We start from the raw sequence: 22001 nt of genomic DNA on the forward strand, positions 1-22001 counted from the left end.
TTATGCATTGATCTTGGTGAATTCCATAAGTATGTTTATTTCTAATACTAAAGTTTATATTTTGAAATAGAGTGCTTAGACTAATTAAAGACATTTTCTCACCTATTGCATCCCTTTATAGCTAAGAATTCAAGATTTGGTGAATAGGAGGTTATATATAAATGTTAATTTATATATAATGATATATATATATTGCATTTGTCTGTTATATATAATGATATATATATATCGTTATTTATCTGTTTTAATTGAATGTGATTTTTCTTTTCTTGGCATACTTTTTGGTTTACAGTGGGCATGTACTGGTTTCAAAATGGAGACAATAAACATTTCTTAACATGGCGCTCTGTTGAATGCTTGGACAGTGCTCTTTCCCCAGTAATAATCAGTTGCCTTTCTTTTGGTTTCTCAGATACCTGTGTGCAGTTGGGAAAATGACAGAAGGCATTAGGAAGGGAGGGACAAGGTGGTATCGGAGAAGTTGAAAAATGTCCTAATGTCAAAAAAGGCAGGCTAAGAGGCTAGAATATGGGAAATATGCTATGTGTGTGTTAGGGCAGAATGAGACAAAGGGGAGGGAACATTTTCCTACTGATAGAAGTCATCCTGAGAGGCATCAAGGTGACAGGAAACCTATGTCTTCAGTCCTGACATTTGCTTGCAGAGGCTCTACCAAGATTATCTAAGAGTCTCCAAATTTCTCTTATAAGTAGATCATTCACTGTATCCTACTGCAAAATATGAAACGTGATGGAACAGAAATGTGAACTAAATTAGTGTTTAGAAGCTCACTACCAATTTTTAAGATGGCTCACTCTGCACTTTTTTTTTTTTTTTTTTTTAAATAAAAGCAGATAAGCTGTCTGTTATTAAGGTATCCAGTGGTATTTGAATCAGACAGTTTCCTCTCCTGGTTTCTCAATTTGTCTGACAATAAAGTATAAGAGACTGAGATGTGAAACAGCATATAAAGTAGAATGACCTTTTTCTCCCACTGTAAATGATCCTTCTAGTACCAATTAATAAATTCTATGTAAAGAGACTAGGAAATTCATCTTTGTGCTGAATACGGAAGACCGGTCCCTGATTGTCAACAAGAACTGTGATTTTACTGTTAACTCAGATGTTTTAGTAAGAAACTAGAATGTCCAGATAAATGCTACACATAATAGGAAATAATACTTTTTGAAATAGTTAACATTGAGTGATACCTTCACCTGTGTTCTTAACACATAACTGTGTATTGAAGAACTACAAAAAGGTATTTCTGATTTGAAATTGACTCTCAGTATTTAAAGCTGAGTTCTGATTTACAGATTGAAGAATAAAAGCCTGAAATTGCTTTCTTGCTTATTTAATCATGTGGATTTTTTTTTAATGTCAAAACGGAATTTAGATTATCAGTGAATTCATTTGTTCTACAAAAGATAATAGTCATGCTTTACAACAAATGTGGGATACTTTTCACCTGCATTTTTCTATGATGGAATCAGAAATTTTGAAAGAATGACAAATTTGAGCAAAGATCAAAATAAAGATGTAATTCAAGTTAAAATATTTTATCATAATCTTTTTTAGTCAATATTCATCATATTGCTAAAGAACAGAAATTATATTAAAGCTATCTGAGATTTTAGAATCTCTTTTCAGTTAAATTCATTCAAAGTTGGGGATCACCATAACATTTTGGAAAATGTGTGGGTTATCAAACTTTGTTTTAAATATTGGCTTTCCTATGTATTAGTAGTGTGACATTAGTTAAACCTCTGGGCTTCAATCTCCTGTTCTATAAAATAGGGTTAGGCATTACAGATGTTTCATGTAAGGTTTTTTTTTTTTTTTTTTTTTAAATGTGACAATAACAGTACCTTGCCTGGAAGGTATGCTCAGAAAATACATGGCCCAATAATATTATTGTTACTATTAATACTCTAACCTCACACTAAACTTGAATAAATTTTATAAATTATACAATTGGATATTTTCAATTGTATACTACAGAACATTTCGGAGTAAAAAATTAAACCTTCCTATGGAACCTGCAAGAGTGGCAAGTGGATGGAGTTTTCTGTTAACAGGTGGTCTCTTGCTACTGAAACTGGTACTTAATACTCAGCCAACTCAGATTACTGATCACCGTTCTTTATTCCCTTAAAAAAATAAACAGATCTAAAAACTTCTATATGATGTTAACCAAGAGACGTAGAAATAATGGGAGAGAAGTCTGTATGGTTAAAGGGTTCCATTTTTAAGGGACATTTGTGGTTTTCAGAATACAAGACTATTTATTTTTAAGTGAAGAAATAAAGGCACAAGATTAATGTCTTAATGATACAGCTTGGAAAAAAACTATTTCCTTTAGAAGAATTCATGGGAACCTTTAATATGTTATTTTATGTCATATTTACTTAAAAACTATTAGTGCTTCAATTGTTACTAAGTTAAATGGCTTCAATTCCATTAATATACTGAAAGTGAAAAGATCTAAACGTTACAAATAACACCTAAAAGCACTATTTGGTCTCTTAGGGGGCATCAGATTGATTCTAATTTAATCATACTTGAGCGTAGTAAAACTTTTTATTGGACAAATAGCAGGCACAAAGACTTTCTTACATGTTAATGTTATTAGTACTATTTAAAATACTTTGTTTAGTGTCCAGACCAGTTGCCTTTCGTATTTTGGTGAACAACAGTTCCCAGTTGTCACAGAATCATCAGTGTACCAAGAATTACAGCATTATCTGAATAAATGCATAGAACATACACCGGAATAACTTCAAGCTGTAGTTGCATGGAATGCGCTGTAATTTATGAGCCTTAATTTGCCATGCAAGTTTGTATGACTTGCAGAGGTGAATGTCCCACTTGAGGATGTTTGCAGATCAGTGGATCTAGCCTCCTGGCTGCCATCTTTGGGAGCTAGCACTTCAGGACGAGTGAGAGCAGACATGATGTCATGAAGCAGACATGATGTCATGAAGCGAGGATGTTGGGACCCGGCGTCTTTGTCTAATATGGACAAGAGAAGAAGGCACCCTTCGACTGGGCGAATGAATGTCTGTTAGCTAGGGCCGCTCTGAACAGTCTGCGTTTTATCAAAGGTTTCTGCTGAAAGGCCAGTAACTTAGGAAAACTCTCATTCCCCATTGCCAGAGAAACCTACTGTATTCACTTCTGACTATTTTGAGAGTCAAACAAAGTTGTGCAATAAACGACTGCAGTGTATGTTTAATTATATTTTTCTATACCTCAGCTTCATTTCAATCTTATGTCTCCAGACTGCCAGTTGGAGAAAAACAATCTCAGCTGAACATGGATTAATTTTGGTCAGGAGTTGCTGACCAAATCGATCAGAGATTGATTTTTGCCCCATCTCTTTTTTCCCGGGGTTGGATTTAAGTTTTGGAGTTTGGGGGGGAGGGTGCAGCCGATCCTGTCACCTTCCCCATCGTATCTACGCTACATGCACATCTGAGTCAGCGCTGGTCCGTGCTGACGCCACCGCACCCTCCCATTCTTCCTGCGGAGGCGGTGGTGTGTGTGGCTGTTCCTGCCACACCTGCCTCACTCCAGCCAGCATGGAGAAACGTTCTGTAGAAACGTTCTTCTACAGGCTAGCACCTGGTATACACTGATGTGGGGGAACTCTGTGTGAAGCCTGATGCCTCCCTAGGCTCTACTTTAGATAACGGTCACTTCTGTGTTCCAAACCTACCTGAGGTTTTTGTCGGACAATTGATAAAACATACAGAACCCATTTTCTAGGCCATAATAATATCTTAAACTACTATCTTAGATATTGCTGCCTTTTGAGCTTTCTTCTCAACTTGGACAGTATTTATCTTGTAGAATATATATGGAAGAAGGTGGATGAGTCATTGACCGGTTGATTGTTTGGAGACTTTTAAGTCTACTGTTAACACATAAGTTTATGTCCTGGTTAAAGCCTACTTAAAATCCAAGCTTTGAAACTCAAAATCCCCTTTCTCATAAACCAAATTTTTGAGCTTAAAAACCCTTAACTTTTTATCTCAGTAGCCAAGAATGTTCTGTTCTCTTGCTCAGCACTGGTGTTTTTGCTGTGATAGCCCTGCCCTGAGTTAATGTGTTCAAAGGTGTAGTCTGAATGGTGAGAAAGCCACAGGTGATAAAACAACAGCAACAATAAAATAGTTTCAGCGGACACAAAAACATACTGATTAATATATCAAAATAGTAACAAACAGTGACTGGTTTCTCTTTCATTGCTTTACAAGATCAAGCCTATTGTTTGAAAAAGGCTCAAAGGAGAAAAATATACAGGACACCTGGGTTAGAGATTCTTTCTCCCCTTGGTTTATAAAAACAGTAACATTTTTAGAGAGTCAAATCAGATGTGCAATGTTACTGATAAATAAAATTCCGAACCGTATTCTCTGTAACTTTTGACTTTGATTCTGTGGCTTCACAAAGGGTCTTGATTAGTTGAAGCTCAAACAGCTTTAGATAGTTATTTTAACAGTTTGAATTTTAGAAAAGTTCTCCCAGATGAAGTTCGTAATTATAAGATGGACTAAATGTGTGGATTGCCATGGTTCTCTGGGATACTTGCCTTAGCTCTGTTTACTTCAAACCTAAAGTGCCTTCCTTTTATTTTTCACATAAAGTCTGAACAATTTAACATAGCACTCAAGGACAACCACTTGACTTGACCGTTCCTCTCCAGGCTTTGCTTTCACTCTGTCTTCAGGAAGCTGGACCACAGGGCCCATAGATCTGCTTTCCTCTCAAATACTTCCGGAACTTTTTGGACTCCGTGAAGTGACACAGCATATTCCCTTCGCTAGGTGGCACTCTCTTCCGCATCTGGTGCTAGGACCTCTCCAGGCTCTCTCATACTGTTCTTAGAGGGCTAGTTGAAGGCTACGCGGCATTACAGATAATTGCATAGTAAAAAGAAAAAGGACCATGTCCAGAAGACGAAATTTGGGTTTCAGCCATATTTCAAATGTCATGGCAGAGCCACTGAAATTCTCTGAGCTTCAGATCAGTCTGTGGACTTCATAACAGCCCTTGCTTTGTTTTCAGTCTGAAGTTTACGGGCTCGAGTTTTCTACTCCTTATGTACAGAAATCAAGCCTCAATTTTCAGTAGTGCTTTGAATTTCAGTAAATATTTGCTGAATCAAATAGAATGGCAGATGAGAAACAAGAAGTTTATTACTAAGTCGGGTGGCATAACTGGGGAAAATAATGGTAAGTTTAGTTTTTTTTTTTTGACTAAATAAATGTTAATGTTAATAAATATCTCATTGACAAAGGGTAGGTGAGCAGTTAGTTATGGGTTTCCCTTTTCCCCTTCCTCCATCTCTGCCAACAATTGTGATTTCTTTCCCTAAAACTGCAGAGTAAAAGTTTGAATACTCTTCTTTCGTACTACTAGGGAAAGGTAGTATATAGTAATCCGTAGCAAAGAAAAAGGGTTGAAGATTAACTAGTAATTCACGTTTCATTTGATAAGCTTCTGAATAAGCTCAGAAAGCCCCACCAGATAAACACCAAGTTCGTCACTTTATTTCAAAGAAGATAAAAATACCTCCGGTTCCTTGACAACAGTCTAAACCTTTGCGGTGTTTCGGTAAGTGGCATTTGGTGTTTTAGCGCACTGCCACAGCTGTATGTGGGTAAACAGATTATCTTTCTTGGAGGGGATAAAAAATAAGCTTACCTCTATCCTTGTTAGCGCACCACATCTGCTATTCACTTATGTGCTCTTTGCTTGTGGATACCTGAAATAGTGAGAAAGAATAAAAAAAGAAAATTAAATATAACTCGACAGCATTTTTGCAAGGCAGACACTTACAATTTTAATTGAGGACAGACACACACTTCATAAAACTATTAGCATGCAACTCCAGCTGCAAAAACTGAACAGCAGTATGCCTAAGCTGGTTAGCAGCAAAAAAGTAAACCAATCACATCGACAAAAGCCACCATAAACAAAAAAACTGTATTTAAAAGATTAACAGTTTTGGCATTCATCCCTACCATCAAGTCTTTCGCTTTCTTTTTCCATCAAAATTTAGCTTACGTTTGATGTTAGCAAGAGTTGCATTACTATTATTGTTAATTTTAGTTCTGTTTATTGCCTTGAGGGTTATATATTGTAAAATAATTTTGGTGCCTCTAGTTAATGTTAATTAGTTGTTTTAATAACCTATAGACCTATTTGTTATATTTTTGTAGGTTTACTTTTTTAACTATCAGGAACTTAATAACTGAGAATATTTAACATTACTGTTGCATAGGCAAAATTACAGAGTCACTATTAGTGTTACCTGTTTAACGTTTAGTCATCCTTTGAGTCCTGCGACATATTTCCTTAATAATCATCAGCCATCAAGTCTGATAGTCTCAAAAGAAATATCAGCCCTCTAAACTGCCTTCAAGGGCGGTGATATTTAGCACTGAAAATTACAAATAAAGTTTTTGAGGTTGAATAGCAACAACTGGCCAGTGACACTGATGATTTGTTTGTCAAAACAAATTGTTATAAACTACGCAAATGAAGTCAACGCACTCCTTTGAGTGAAAACAATAAAGTGAATCTACGCAATGCTTACATGTTGGATGGGATATTTAATGTGCGGGGAAACTCAAAGGTTGAAGAACTAGGCATTTAGACAGTGGTAAGTGGTAATCTTACCTCTTTATACTCCATTACTCTTTCTCACGAGAGACATGCTAATGCAAACAAGTCAATCAGAATTTGTGTTTAGCAAGATAAAGCTTAGAGGATAGTTTAAAATCCATTTATTATTCTAAATCCATTTTTTTCCATTAACATGTTATACATTAGTGTTTACTAACCATGATTCATGTAACAGTTTAGTTTGTTAACTTTTAAATTATTTAACAACCATAAGTTATTAATACATTTTTTAAGTATTACACAAATATCTTAAAACAAGCTTGGGTTCATTTTTGTAATTTTTAAATAGAAAACATTTTAGGCATCTCTTGAAGAAGAAATAAAGCAGGCATTTAAAGCTAGAAAACAAGTAATTCCAAATTTAGTTTTTACAAAAGTTTTCAGCTTTATTGACAAATTATGGCAAACATATTTGACAAATTGTGGTTTCCTATTTAGAGTAGCTTACACATGGAACTTTATGTGTGTTTTTTTTTCTTTTTTAACAAATACAGGTTAAAACACTGAACAAATTCAGTTAGCTACATACATACAGTAGCTGCTTGTTTTCAACTCCATTAAAACAGCATTTAAAATTAAATTTACAAACTTAATATCGAACATCTTCATCTAACTAACAGATATTAAAAGACAGGTTAAAACATCTTATCTACAACTTTATTATCAGCTAGTTCAAAAATCATATTACAGTCTTTTAGCAACCCTAAACAAAGTTTTTGCTAGATGATTGAGACTCAAAATCTGTTAACAGATTCATGCTCTTTCTTAAAAAAAAAAGAAAAAAGAAAAAAAGAAAAAAGAAAAAAGAAAAAAAAAGTTTACACACAACAATGAAAAACAACCAAGAGAATATCATCCTACTGAATGGTTTGTAGACAATGCTTGCCAATGTCTTTTTAAGTCCGTTTTGTAAAATAATACTAGTGTCAATGTCACACCAACAGTATAGGGGGAAATACAAGAAATATATGGGAGAAATCATGAGCAGTTATCCCTAGAATAGAAAAAAAAAGGACTATTACTTGTCTTGTTGCTGTTTATGTGGAGACCACAGGCTATGAATTGTCTTTGAGGTGAGGTCACGGGTGAGAAGGACCTTCAATATCTACCATAGGGGTGCTCCCTGTATCCCCCTCTGGCTGACCTTGGCGGTGGTGCCTTCAGGCTGGAGCGGGTTGTGGCCCATTCTTCTGGTGCTATGAACAAGAGAAAGACAGTAACATTCACGTGGCTTCACAGTTACCAAAAACAGTCATTTAAGATGTAAGAGTTGACCAAGGAAAATAGAATAAAAGATCTCAACGCTGATGGCTAAAGCCTTACTACATTTCCACATGGTGAGATCATCAAAAAAGTATATATTTTGAAATGCAGCCACGTGGAATTAAACTTGTGGGGCATTCTTCAAAGAAGAGAAAGTTAAAGTCCCTGGATAACTCTACATTTATTATGTGTAAAATTTTTGTGCCACAGAAGAAAAAGAGGGTATCAGTGTAAACCGCTCCTCATTTTATCCTTTATACAGAGTTCTAAAATAATCCAGTGGTTCCTAGTCTTTGAGTAACTTGAGAATCACCTGGAAATCTTAAAATAATACAAAACAAAACCAAAAATGACTAATGCCTGTTCTCTGTCTCCCAAAACGAATGATTAGAAAAGAGACCTGGGGCTTGCTATTTTCCAGTGCTCCCCTAGATGGTTCGTAAGTGGGACAGGGTGAGGTCCTTGTGCTAAATTATCTTAGACAAAGTTAGTAAGAGAGAGGCAGGATACGGAACAGAGTAAATTTATGCAGTAAAATCAACAAAAGAGTATGCTCACATCAGTTTTTACAAATACCTTGAAAATAAAGAGGTATTTGTACATTAAGAAAACTCATTCACCTGTTAATCAGATTTCCAGTAACCTGAATGTTCTAGAACCTAGCCGAAAAAAACAAAAACAAAAACAAAAACCCAAACCAAACCAAACAAACAAACAAAAAAACATACACAAGAAATAAGCCAACAAGCTTTTGAGTGTTGTGGAAAATAGCCTTTATTAAGTTTATGACCCAGAAAAGGAATGTAGCCCTCCTTGAAAGGGCCAGGGACTTAATATGGGGTTTATGGTGGTTTCTTATGTAATTCCTGAAGCTAAGTTATTTGGGTCTTCCAATCCAAATTCGTTTTCATTTGAGAGCAGATTTCATTCATGGAACTCTGGTGAGAGGAAGTACGGACATAGAAAAAGAAATTGGTAGAAAGAAACGCACTGACATTGATAGCCGATATAAAGAATAGTGATGGTAATGGACATAAAACTGGAAAGAAACTGCAGACTGAGGCCAATTGATTTAGATAGGGCATGTGTCCCTGAAGAGTTCAAGTGCCCCTAAGAATATTTTGTACATAGTTCCGGGAGATTAAGGAAAAACAATAACTAAAATTTATGCTGCACTCACTATGCTATACATAAGGCAGAGGATAGTGATGTACAATATAGAAAAATACTAAAAGCCCATCAAATAGGAAAAATTTGCATTTAAATGTTTTTTGGGGGATATTCTTCATCAGAACTTTATTATTATTATCTGATAATAAGTGAAAAATTTCTCTCTCCTATTTAAGGTACATGCTTAAGTTTATTTCAGTATTTGATAGGACATAAAATAGAAATGAAAACTTAAATAAAAATAAGAAATACTGCCTTTTCTCAGAATACTGATCGACTTAGATCAGGGGCTGGCAAACTATGGCCAGTGAGCCACACTGGCAAGCTGTCTGTTTTTTAAAATAAAGTTTTAGGAAGTGCAGGCATGCTTATTTATCTGCATATTGTCTATGGCTATTTTCACTCTATAAAGGCAGAATTGAGTAATTGTGACAGAGACCATACTGTCTGCAAAGCCTAAAATATATAGTCTGGGCTTTTACAGAAAAGATTTATGGACCCCTGCTCTAGATCTTGCTGTCTTTTTTGGCTGGAGATTGTGGATGTTGGTCTTTCTGATGTGATCTCTTAAGGATGGGAATTTACCCCTAAGCTGTTAGAATTTCTTAGCAGACCGATCGTGGAAAAGAATTGTTTGTATTTACTTGATTGGAATTAAATAAAACTTTTTAAAAAAATGTACTGGAAGGGAAAATGGATTCTGCTTACAAAACTAGCAAATGCCTTCTCAGCCTTATATAATACGAATTTTACACTTTGACTATGAATGATCAAGAATATGCCAATATTCTTGTCTTCTGGTGGTAAAATCTACCCCATTTTATTCATGATTTTAACAAAAGGAATGCAATACTTTTTGCTTTATTCTGTTCTAGAGTATTAGAGATACCGGTTGTAGTCTATGGGATTTAGAAACTCGGATAGTAGAAGTTTCAAGTTTTCCCAGGGAATGGAAGTCTTGGATCCTTTCTCAGAAGCTTAATGTTCTTGGTGGTTTCTGTAAAATAGTGCAACAACATGAACAGAATGACAGCAGGAGCTGCCACAGCTACCCCGGTTTCATCAGAATTTTTAAACTGGGGGGTACCTGAGTGGCTCAGTTGGTTAAGTAGGTACCTTTGGTTCATGTGGTGATCGTGGGGTCCTGAGTCGGGCCCCAAGGCAGGCTCCCTCCTCAGTGGGGAGTCTGGTTCTCCCTCTCCCTCTGTGTGCTCTTTCTCTCTCAAATAAATAAATAAATCTTAAATCAATCAATCAGTCAATCTTAGAAAGGGGGACAAGACCCTTAAAAAAAAGAATTTTTAAAATGGCATAATCTTGGGGACTTACCCCAGAACACATTTTTTGATAAGAACCCACTGATTTAGCTTTACTAGGCTTTATCTAAAGCTCTAGGGCAGCTAATTTATGGGCTAGAAGCTTTCATTTCCTAACTTTTGGCTAGCATTAAAATGGTGATGGTCACTATTCTTTGCTGTATTCTCAGTGCCTGGAAAAAATGCAGTGCCTAGAAAAGGTTGAACACAAAGTATGCATGAATGAAAGAATGAAGGGAGGAAAGAAGGAAGGAAGGAACTGTGAGACAGAAAGAGCTTCCAATGACAACCTTAAAAACAGTAATATTTGAGCTGAAGACATTTGACATTAATTTTAGAAGCTTTATAACTAGAAATATTATATATTTTAAAGTCAGACTTCTTACTCAAGAAGTTAGTTAGCTAAATAACAAAAGTATTTCACAACTGGATTTCATGAAACAATCATAGTGGAATCCAATTACAAAAAAGTGCAAAAGCAAGTCTCATTGCACAAAAATGTGCTCTTATAATTCTCTGTATGTAAATTCATACTGTGTTCTTTCTTCCTTGCTGAAGGCTAGAAATGGGAAATACTGTTTGTCTATAACTGTAACCAGAAAGGCAGCCAAAATGAATTCCTACCCAGGTGAAAATTGTAGATTTTTCTGAGATTCCTTATCATTAACAGAGGAATCAAGAATTTATTTCACTTAATTCATATTCTCAATAATAATAGTGAATTGAGATCAGGAAAGTTATTATTTCTTTTTGTGCCAAATTTCCTTGGTCTATATTTTTTCTAATATCAAAATGTTTATACATAGTCACACGTTTACAATTACCACATGATAATGCAAGCCAGCTTCTTTCAGTGAAGTTATTTTCTTTGGATCTAGACTGGAGAGTACTGACTCAATGGAAGTTTTTCCTTCATCAACTTCTAGTGTCATTGAGCCTTACTTATATGATCAGCCAGTCCCCTCAGTGCCTGTCATTGGATTTCTCCACCATGGTATTAGAGATAGAAGTGATTCTTAGAAATCCAAAGATGTTCTAATGTAAGTCCATTGTAGAACCTAGCACATGGGAACAACTTAAGCAAAGGAAGAGACAAATCATTATCAGGTCCTTATGATGGGAATTCCCTAAAATTTGAATTATAAAGCCCCCAGAATAGACTAGGAAATTGCCTGTCTTTTTTTAGCTCTACTATTCAGCAGATAGAATGAATTTAAAATATTTTAGGGAGAGGCACCTCAGTCAGTTAAGCAACCGACTCTCGATTTTGGCTCAGGTCATGGTCTCTAGATTGTGAGATTGAGCCTGCATTGTGCTCCACACTGGGTGTGGAGCCTGCTTGATTCTCTCTCTCCCTCTCCTTCTGTACCCCCGCCTTACTCTCTCTCTCTAAAAAAGATAAAATAAATAAAATAAAATTAGATAACATAAAATAGAATAATATATTTTAGGGATTCATACAAATTTTGGAGTTCCTGACAGTGGTTTCTATTCCCATGGTGTAGTATAGGATGCCATTTTAAAAATCATTACAGACAATGAAATTTAGAAGCAATCTTTCTTTGTCTTCTTGGAAAATAACAAGGGATGTAAGATGCTCTCAGTATCAGGACCATTGTCATATGAGAAGCACCAGCTAGACTATGGATGTGAAATAGCAAATTAGATAACAAATTATCCCACAGAGAATGTGCAAAATAACTGCCAAGTTGAAATTACTGGAATGGTTTACAAAATATGGGGATCCAGAAATAGAAAATGAGGATATGAGAAATAGCTTCAGTGACTTGATCAAATTCCCACCATTTCTAGGTTTCCCAATTCAGATTTTAATGTACCATTCGGTATATGAAACAAGGAGGGAAGGAAGAAAATAAAGCATTCATTAAATATTTTTTTCCTTTACTAAAGATCTCCTATATTCTAGTCATTGTACTAAGCCCTGAGTATGAGGATACTATGGGATTTTTAGAGATCACAGGACAAAATTACTATGAAAGTGCATAGATTACACACATTTATAATTGATATTTGAAGAAAATGCTGGGGAAAGCCTAGAAGAGGGAAGTACTAATTTCATCCAAGCTCTAATATCTAATCATCTCAAGGAAGTAATTTTCTGAGCAAATATACAGTGTAACTAAAAATTCAGGTACTGTTGAACCTATTTAAGAGAACTTACTTTCTTTGAAGACTTTCTTATGTTAATTATTTTATATCACCCAGGCTTGTTAAACTGGATTCCAAGATCTATAAGAAGAGAGCCTTTTGGTGACAGACACATAGGAAGAACACCACAAATATTTGTAAGCTACATATAAACAGATGATGTAACTAACTAAAAGGAATCTTGATCAGTTCCGAGAAATAAGTACAACAGAATTCTTATTCAGCAACACATTGTTTGCAATTAGATTATAGTGTTTCATGCATTTGAAATATATTAATATTTCTTTTAAAAACATGACTCCACCTTTAGTTTTCTTTTTACTTAGACTGATTTTGTTCCCAGTTCAGTCAAGTTTGCAGAATTCCATAGAGTGTATCTCCATTCCATGCTAATAGGCGTCACTGTGGAACATCTTACTTTGATGAAGGCTTGTAAATTACCCAGGTAACTCTTCTTGTGCATTCGATGTTACTCTAATGACTTCAAAAGCTTCTGTATCTCAAGTATTGTGCTTTCAGGGCAATCAGATGTAAGTGGTGTGCATTTTTCAGTGTGCTCCCCCTCCTGCCCTGAAACCAGCTACTTTGTGGGGGAGGCATTCAGAGGGGGCAAGAAAAATCTGGATGATATTTAAAGTTGCAAAACTGTGTTCTCTGATTCTTCCAGAGATACTATAAACATTAGGGTTCTTGGTGGGGAAATTGAAAAATAGGAACAAGGCACAAATTTGGGACACATCAGCATTATTTAAGTACATGCAAAGTAAACTTTCTGTGTTTATCTTTCCAGAAGTGGGTTTAGAATGCCACCTTCAGAGTACATTCATTTTAGGAATCAGTTCAGAAAGGATATAGGATCTCATGGAGATTATTGAGGGCACAGCTCTTATGTCCAATTTGCGAGACCTACACAGCTAGTTGTTTATATATCTGAGATCTGAAAAAGAATCTAAAAAATTGTTTTTTAATTTACCACAACAAAAAGGGAGAACTCATGCTATTTCTTTTTGGTATATTGTAAACCAATATGCAGAAACCACAACTAAAGCAGGAAGCCTAAGTTAAGCTCTATTATTACAAACCAGTAGTGTCTCATATAAGAGCATTTACAAGGTTGATTAGAATTCACCTGACTCTCATCCTCTCTGTTTGCTGGTCTCAGTTAAATTTTTGATCTCTCTCTAAGGAATAGCATTCTATTTAAAAACACCTTTCGATACTTCTATGTTGTTTTATTGCTATTTATTCCCAAAGAGAATAGATTAGGTTAGATGTTCTGTTGTTGTAACTCACTATGACAATGTCTGTTTTCTTTAATTTTTAAATAACTATCCTATTAAGAAAATTAGATTCTCATCTTATATGAGAATCATCTTTTCTGAGAATCAATATTCTTATCACATCTTCCAAGGGTCAAACACAATGCTATGTTATTAGCAAATACTTAAAATTTTCCTGCAAGATAGGTGCCAATGTCATCTTCCTTTTAAAGATAAGACAATTATATCTCAGAATTTGGAAGACTGAGTATTTTTTAAAAATATTTATTTATTTATTTTAGAAGGTGAGGAGGGGCAGAAAGGGAGAATTTCAAGCAGACTCCCCACTGAGCACGGAGCCCTATGCGGGGCTCTGTCTCACAACCTTGAGATCATGACCTGAGCCAAAATCAAGAGTCTTTTCTCAACCAACTGAGCCACCCAGGTGCCCCAGAAGACCCGAAATTTTTATCTGTAATTGTCTTACCATTTTCCATCAATCCCTTCATCTGAAAGAAGATCCTGACTCCCACTCTCTTTTTTCTTTTCTTGCCTGGAAAATAAGACTTCATTTATTCTAATTCCCTTGAATTATATAATAACTGGTGATTCCAACAACAGTTAATTAGCTAAATGAGTGAGAATGTAGCTTTAATTTTGTTAACAAGAGTGTGGGCTGCTTGAACTGAATTTGTTAAGGTGCAAATCTAAGTGTTCATTCATCTAAGGTAGAAAGAAAGATCGTCTGCTTTGTTCTGAACACTTTAAAATATTAATGGAATATTGGAACCTAATGGTTCAACAATTTTATCTACACAGTTTGTATTGCCACTATGTTGTAATTGCACAGTTTATTGTTTTAAGATACAGAGGATAAAACATTATAGTACTGAAGGGGAAATATTGATGACCAGCATCTGTTTCCACAGATGAACCTAGTGAATTCTGTTCCAAGAAGAGTAAACTTTGAGTTCACCACAGTTATGCTTTCAGGAAATTCAGTCACCTTCTGGAAAGCACTTACAGCTTTTATCACTGCTTCAAATTTTAATTAGATATTCCCTGTTAGAAAAAAGTAACACTTGGAATAATCCATCTGGAGAATAACAGAGGACTAGGCCTTTCTAAGCACACTTTTCTCAACTCTAGAATTTTGTGATGCACATGGCAGAACTTGGTAATTATTTATTGAATACATTAATTCTATTTAAATATTTTACATCTTCTTTTTGTACCCATGAAAGAAGCCACAGCCTTCCCTCAGATCTCTTCCCTTCGAATAGGACTCCCAGGGCTCTTGTAGTTAGGCCTGCATTTGAATTCTGGTTCTTCCTCTTTTTTACCGAAAGACTTCTTTGGCAAGCGGCAAGTTTCTTAATCTAAATGCTGATGGCAAATTTTAGTTGTCACAGACCATTCTCAGCTTCTGACATGCATATCTAGCTGCTTGTGGGGCATCTCCTCAGGTGTTTCAAAGTTAACTTTTTCCAAAACTAAGCTCATCTTTTTCTCCACACTACTTCATGCTCTTCCCAAGTTTCCTATTGCAGAGACTGAAGCTACTACATAGAAGTTGCCTAGTTACTCATCTAAAAACCTTGGCATCCTCTCACCTTTGCCCAGTCACTCTAGTCGTTAAGCTTTGCTTTTTCTTCCTTCATATGTATTTAACTCAGGCATTTCTTTCCATCCATTACCAACCCTATTCCATGGCAAGCCATTCTCATCTTTGTCCAGACTACCCAGCTCTTTTTTCTTTTTTGTGACTTTCCATGATTGTATATCAAATATTTATATGCTGTAATATGTATGTTATATACATTATAGAATATGTGTATCTGTGTGTATATACATATATATGTAAATAAACATGTATGTATTCCCTAGTCTGTGTGTGTGTGTGTATGTGTGTGTATACTCCTCTACTCCAGCTTCTAGCCAGAGGGACTTTTCTAAATACGATTGATTAGGTCCGTTCACTTGCTCTTGTAGCATACTCAAGCTCAAGTCCAAATTCCTTAGTGAGAAATTCCACCCAGAGCCTAACGTGATCTGACCCCTACCTTCATTTTAGAATTGATGACTTTGGTGATCATCTGAAGCATAAGTATTCTACAATACTCGTTGAAAAAAATTTCTTAGGTCTTGAAATAAGAGGAGTGTTAGTATAGTTAAGATTTTAAAGTCTTTTTCTCAAAAGGAAGGTCCTCTGTTTTTGCATGGAAATGGACCAGTCAGCGGAAGAAGTCAGTAGAACAAACCACTTAAATGTTTCAAGTACAAAAGACCCAAACTTTAGATACCTGTTATATTTTGGCAAGTGAATGATTTTATTTTGCTTGATATATTGAGGAAAAGTTTACATTTTCCTTAACTAGCAAATGTTTATGGATTAGTTTTTGGATCATTTATTTTGATTCATCTTAAGAAAGATAATGATGACTCCTGATAGTGATCCCAAAAACCAGAGATGGGCTGGGTCTTTTGGGACTTCTTAAGAGCTTCTCTCGGCTCCTGGGGAACTTGTCCTAAATACCAACATCTTCGTCAAAACCAGTGAGATTCATTTTAGTCTTTGAAGAAGTTCTTAGGCAAGTCCCGAAGATGTTTTCAAAAGTAGGTATTTCCCATTGGCTGCCTGGACTATGAAACAGATAAATAACAACTGACTCCAAAGTCCATTTGTTGACATAAGAAACAAATATGAATGTTTAAAATGTGCTCCATATTGAAAATATTCATGGGTAAATTCAGGAAGACAATTTGATAAATATACAAGTCATCTGTAATGAGGAAAGCTGTAGAAACTTTTGAGGGTAAAATTCTAAAGTACATCTGTGGCTTAACTAGTTGGTACTTGACATCTCTCTATTAACTTTAATTCACCTCCATAAAATGTGGGTCTGTAGCCATGGCTGGGTTTTATAACCTGAGAATTAAATCATCTTCCAGTTTCTATTTTTCAATCTAGGTATGGAAATTCTAGGGCCATTTTTCTTAACCTTTCTCCATTCTTATACATACTCTTGTTTAGTATCTCCAAATTTACTTCATGTATATACCTAATTTCCAAATCATTACATGATTTCACAATTTTATCTTGTGTGGCTAAGCTTAAATTATTGGAATTACTGCTATTTCTATTGTGAGCTCCAGGAAGATTTTTTAAAAAATGACCAACAAACTTGAGGCTGTGCCAAGAATTGCATGCCAAATAACTTAGCTTGCAATGAGTGATTTTTACTAGCTTCTGTATTCCAAGATGCAGCCACCATGATTGGCAATGTGAGGAAGAATCACTGTAATTCAAATATGCTGTGATTAGTATATTACCCATACCTTGCAAGTGGTACTATTTTTATATTGTCTACTCTGTTTTAGCCCCTACCTTATACACTTTACACATTATCATATTTAATAATGACTCTGTACCATTTCATTTCTAGTTATCATCTATTAATAGCTAATTATACACGTAATTAAAATTTAACCTTATATTTTATTCTTGACTCTACTGAGTAATATCTTGCACCTATAGGATAATAAGGGCCAGTGGTTGTCAATATTTTAAAATAAATGTGTTTCTATCTTCTTACTTTAGAGTTAAGATCTTGTCTAAGTAAAAAGGAGATAAAGAATCCAGTTAGAGAAAGGATTTCCAAAATGGAAGGTACAGTAAAAAAATGGTGAATAATAACTGAACACAATATAAGAGATTTTCTGACTTGAATTAAAAAAATTCTTCTACAATTGTCAAGTAAAATCTGGAGTCAATCAAAAACCTACAGAATTCAGCTATAGACTTTTAAAAATATACATATGGACTTTATGAGAAAAATGGAAGAATAAGAATGATGATATAAAATGATATCTTATAATTCTCTTCTCTAAGAATTCCAATAATGCCTTCAACTCAGTGAAGGAGGTAGGCATGGTGACGTAGCTTCATAGACGAAAAGACTAAATTTGTAGCAATTTGATTGCCTTACTCCACCCCACACCTGTCATTTCTGTACTTGAGACCAGAAATGAGCCCAGAGTATATTCTTAGACCAACACCAAGTTACAGGAGTTACAGAAAACAAGGTTTTAAGTGTAGCAAAATGTTAACCTGGCTGTTTGACTGGCTCTGACTCTGTGCTTTTTGCCTCAACATGTCTCTGCCGGCTTTCCCGAGTTGGCGCTCTTATCTCACCCTCTGTGTAATAAAAATTTGGGCCACCCTTTGTTTTCCAATTACTGTGAAGTAACCTCTAAATTTCAGGAATTTCCTGGAGTAATGGGAAAGTCTTGTTATTCATGATGGGCTCCTCTGACCACACCTGGGAGTTCATGCCAATGAGATGACTCAGGATGGAGCCTGGTCATGCCTGAGAGGCCAACCAGGAGATTAGAGGGTTTGGGCATTAACCGCGTGATACCAGCCCAATCTGGAGAAGAGAGAAAGGAGTCCGGAGATGGAAATGATGCAGTCGTTCATGCTGCATAATGAAGCTGTAATAAAAACTCTGGCACTGAGGTTTGCATGAGCTTGGCAACACCTTGTATGTGGTTACACATAAGTATGCCAGGAGGATAGTGCCACCCTGAAGATTTTGAGAGCTTCATGTTTGGGGCTCTCCCAGACCTTGCTCTATGTATTTGTCTCTCTCTGCCTAATTCTGCATTCTTTCCTTTTGCTCTAATAATTTATCATAAGTTAGAGCCATTTCCTTAGTTATGTGAGTCATTCTGGCAAGTTATTAAACCAGAGGGGGTAGTGGGAACTCCAAAGTTGTAGCCAGCTGGTCAGAAGAAAGGGTGGCCTAGAGTCTTCCAAATCTGTGACTGGAGTGTGAAGTGAGGGCAGTTTTGTGGAGAGTTGTACCCCTGACTTGCAACATTTAGGAGAACTCTGGGCACTCACCCTAGTCTGTTCGCTCTCCCTTTATTCTTATCAGCCTGAATTTAGCTTTTTGCCCATGACTGGACCTATCCCTGGTAAAATTTCCAAATGCCAACAGCCTCCAGGGGAGCTGTCACCTGCTGCTGCACTCCTCTGATCATGAGGGGACATCTCCTGGAACCTTCCTGCATAGTTGCCAGGCTCCAGAGAGACTGATCTAAGTATTCTAGATCCATCCTCTCCCTCCCCCAGCCTATCTTGTTACCAGCAGAGCTAGGTAATTTATAAAAAGACAATGATATTAGTCATCAGTAATCATAATTACATTTTCAACTGGCATTTTTTCCAGCAATCCATATATATCAGTTCCCACTGGATCATTCAATAAATTATGACATATTTGATAAATATGTGTTGCACATTTATTTCAGGACAATGTATCTTTGTTTTTTAAAAATTCATGCTCTCTATTAATAAATAAAAATCTACCCAAACTGTGGAAATTTTATAAAGACCCCCTAAGGTGGTATTGCCTTCAGGATATATTTTTTCTTACCTAGTGTATTTCCAGGTAGCCAAGAAAATGTTTTTCCAGCTTTATATTTTATATTCTGTTCTTTGTGTTTTAAAAATAGCTCATTTTTGTATATTCTAAATATAAATCATTATACTGAATTTACTTTTTTTGTACATGATCTGCACACCCCAAGATTCTGACAGTAAATCACTCAACTCTTCCCTCCCCATCAGTTAAAATGATTGCACCATTAACTCAGCAGAAAAGAAAGTGATAAAAGAACTTTCCTATGGCTTGTTTTATTGCCTAAACAAGAGAAATGATAGGTGCATGTGAGCTGTAATTTTTTGTGAACTCTCTGTTGGATGAATTTTAGACAAAGTCAAACTTGAGATTTAGATGTTCAGCACACAATTGTTCAAAAAGGGGAGAAATCCTATTTTCCATTATGTAAACTTACAGTTTTCTTTAAAGTGAATTTAAAATGCCAGGTCCTAGAACACAGTATTTGCTTATAAAGTACCCAATGTTCCAAAAGATAGCCTTTGCAGAACTCTGTGTGGTGCCTTTAAGAATGCAGATGCCTGGCACAGTTTTGATCATTCATATTAAAATCACAGGCTACTATTCATCACCTCCCAGATATGTATCTAAAACTTGTTCTCAACTTTAGCTTACAGAAGAACCACCCAGAAAGCGATTCAACTGATGCTCCCAGTTCTCATCTCCAAAGACTGTGATGAAGCTGATCTTGGGTGGTAACAGGACATTAATATTTTTTTCAAGATTAACCAAGTGATTCTAAAATGTGTCATTAGGTTAACAATCTCTGATCTGAAATATTGTAAAGCAAGTTCCAGTTTTGCCTAAAACTGAATGGAAACTGTAATACATCTGTTACACTGGAAGAGACAGAGTAGCAAGGCACTGATCTTTTGATTGTCTGTCCAGGCAACATAATCTACATTTATTATCCAGACTAGTTGAATTAGATATCCATCTCACTGCAACCTCTGAATTAGGAAAGACCAAAAAGTTAACTATGTCTTAAGTTAATTTTACAAGTGAGTTTTAGTGGCACCTGGGTGGCTCGGTTGGTTAAGCATCTGCCTTCAGTTCAGGTCATGATCTCTGGGTCCTGAAATCAAGTCCTGCATCGGGCTCCCTCCTCAGCGGGGAGTCTGCTTCTCTCTCTGTCTCTCCCCCTCACTTGTGCTCTCTCCTTCTCAAATAAATAAATAAATAAAATCTTTATTAAAAAAGTGAATTTTAAAATACTTTAGAAGCACCATTTCATTAGCCCTTTAAAATAAAGGACTAATAAAGTCTAATAATTTAAATCTAATAACTTCAAAAATAAAGTTTAAAAATCTATATTAAAAGTTAAATAGAATAAATCATAGTGATATTTTTCTCAGTAGCCTATCATGTAACAACTTCAATATTGATAAGTCCTAGGAAAAATAAAAATAAGTCCTAGGATACATGAGTTTTTTAAATGTCTGGTAAATTCTTGCCATGTTAGGAAGCTTATCTTCATTTATAAAATCAATTTCCTCAAACTGATATTTCTACTTACTATTAAAGTGGACAGAATTTGTTCTTGAATCACATGGATGGCATGATTGTCAGTTAGCTTCATTTTCTTTTGCTGTTTTCACAGATTAATCAATGCAGGGCTTATTTTCATACTGGGATAATAATCATTCCTGCCTCTGAAAACAAAATGAGCTTTGTGTTCTGCAATAGTCTTGAAGTGAAGCACTCAAATGCCCTAGAATATGGGACAAAATTCTTTTTGCTTTCATTCATTTCAAGACAGTGTATTAATATTATCCTCCTTGCTTCCACACAGCTGTCATCTTAAATGCCACTAAAGAATGGATGCGTAATTAGCTCTTCAGTTCGTACATTAAATACATTTTAATAAACAGTTCTTTTCTCTGAGAAGAGAATATTGCCGTCCATTCTTAGCTGTCAGTCTCGGAGAGAATTCAGAGGGTGTTTCCTATGTGAAGTATTGCTTAGCCAAGCTGATCTATGCGCTATATTTAAAATGCACCCTTATTGAATTATGAGCTATTTAGATTTACCCAAAACAATTATAATGACTCTGATAAATTAGGAAATATTTTTAAAATGAAGAAACTGATTTGGATTCCTGTGAGTCCAATATTTGTGTTCCAAAAATAAATTCAAGTTATCAGAAACATAAAATTTAAATCTTAACTTAATAAAATTAAAGATCAATGAAATGTTTAATAAATATTAATACATTAAGTATTGAATATAAATAATATATTTATGTTGTATTTTAGTACTAGCATCTATATAAAGGATTTAATGTTTAAAATTTTATATTTATAATGCTTCAAGAAAGAACAGTTTAATCTTTAATGTCAAATTGTATGGAAATATCTTGAAAAATCCAATTGTGATGACACCCAAAAGGATGCATGATTTTCTTTGAGGTCAACATTATCTGTCACTTCAACATGACTTATGGGCCTGAAAGAGACAAATACAATTTTAATCTAGTGATACACAAAACACAATGTGTGAAGATTCAGAGTGAGGAATCACACTGAATGACTGGATTTTTACTTCTGGTGGTTTATTTCAAACCATTTCTAAAGGAATCCTAAAAGAGAGAGTCCATCCATGAGTCTTTAGAATGCAAGACCCGATTATCCTGAAGAGCATTCCTTCTTCCTTTTCCCGATACCTGT

At 35.4% G+C, this 22001-nt stretch overlaps 1 protein-coding gene across 2 annotated transcripts in view; it reads right to left on the minus strand.

Annotated features, from left to right (window-relative positions):
- Positions 1-6780: 6780 nt before the first annotated feature.
- KHDRBS2 (KH RNA binding domain containing, signal transduction associated 2) overlaps positions 6781-22001 on the minus strand; it is a 482992-nt gene continuing 467771 nt past the window's right edge. Inside the window, exon 9 of one of the 2 annotated variants that reach the window (XM_080806642.1) lies at positions 6781-7889. In XM_080806642.1, the coding sequence (XP_080662768.1) occupies positions 7792-7889 (98 nt within the window). In that variant the 3' untranslated portion in view covers positions 6781-7791. Of the gene's footprint in view, positions 7890-8709; positions 8895-22001 lie in introns of those variants that run through there. The other variant, XM_080806643.1, reaches the window with a different exon arrangement.

The sequence above is a fragment of the Martes martes genome, assembly GCF_963455335.1.
Source record: "Martes martes genome assembly, chromosome: 6".
In the NCBI taxonomy this organism is placed as follows: Eukaryota; Metazoa; Chordata; class Mammalia; order Carnivora; family Mustelidae; genus Martes; species Martes martes.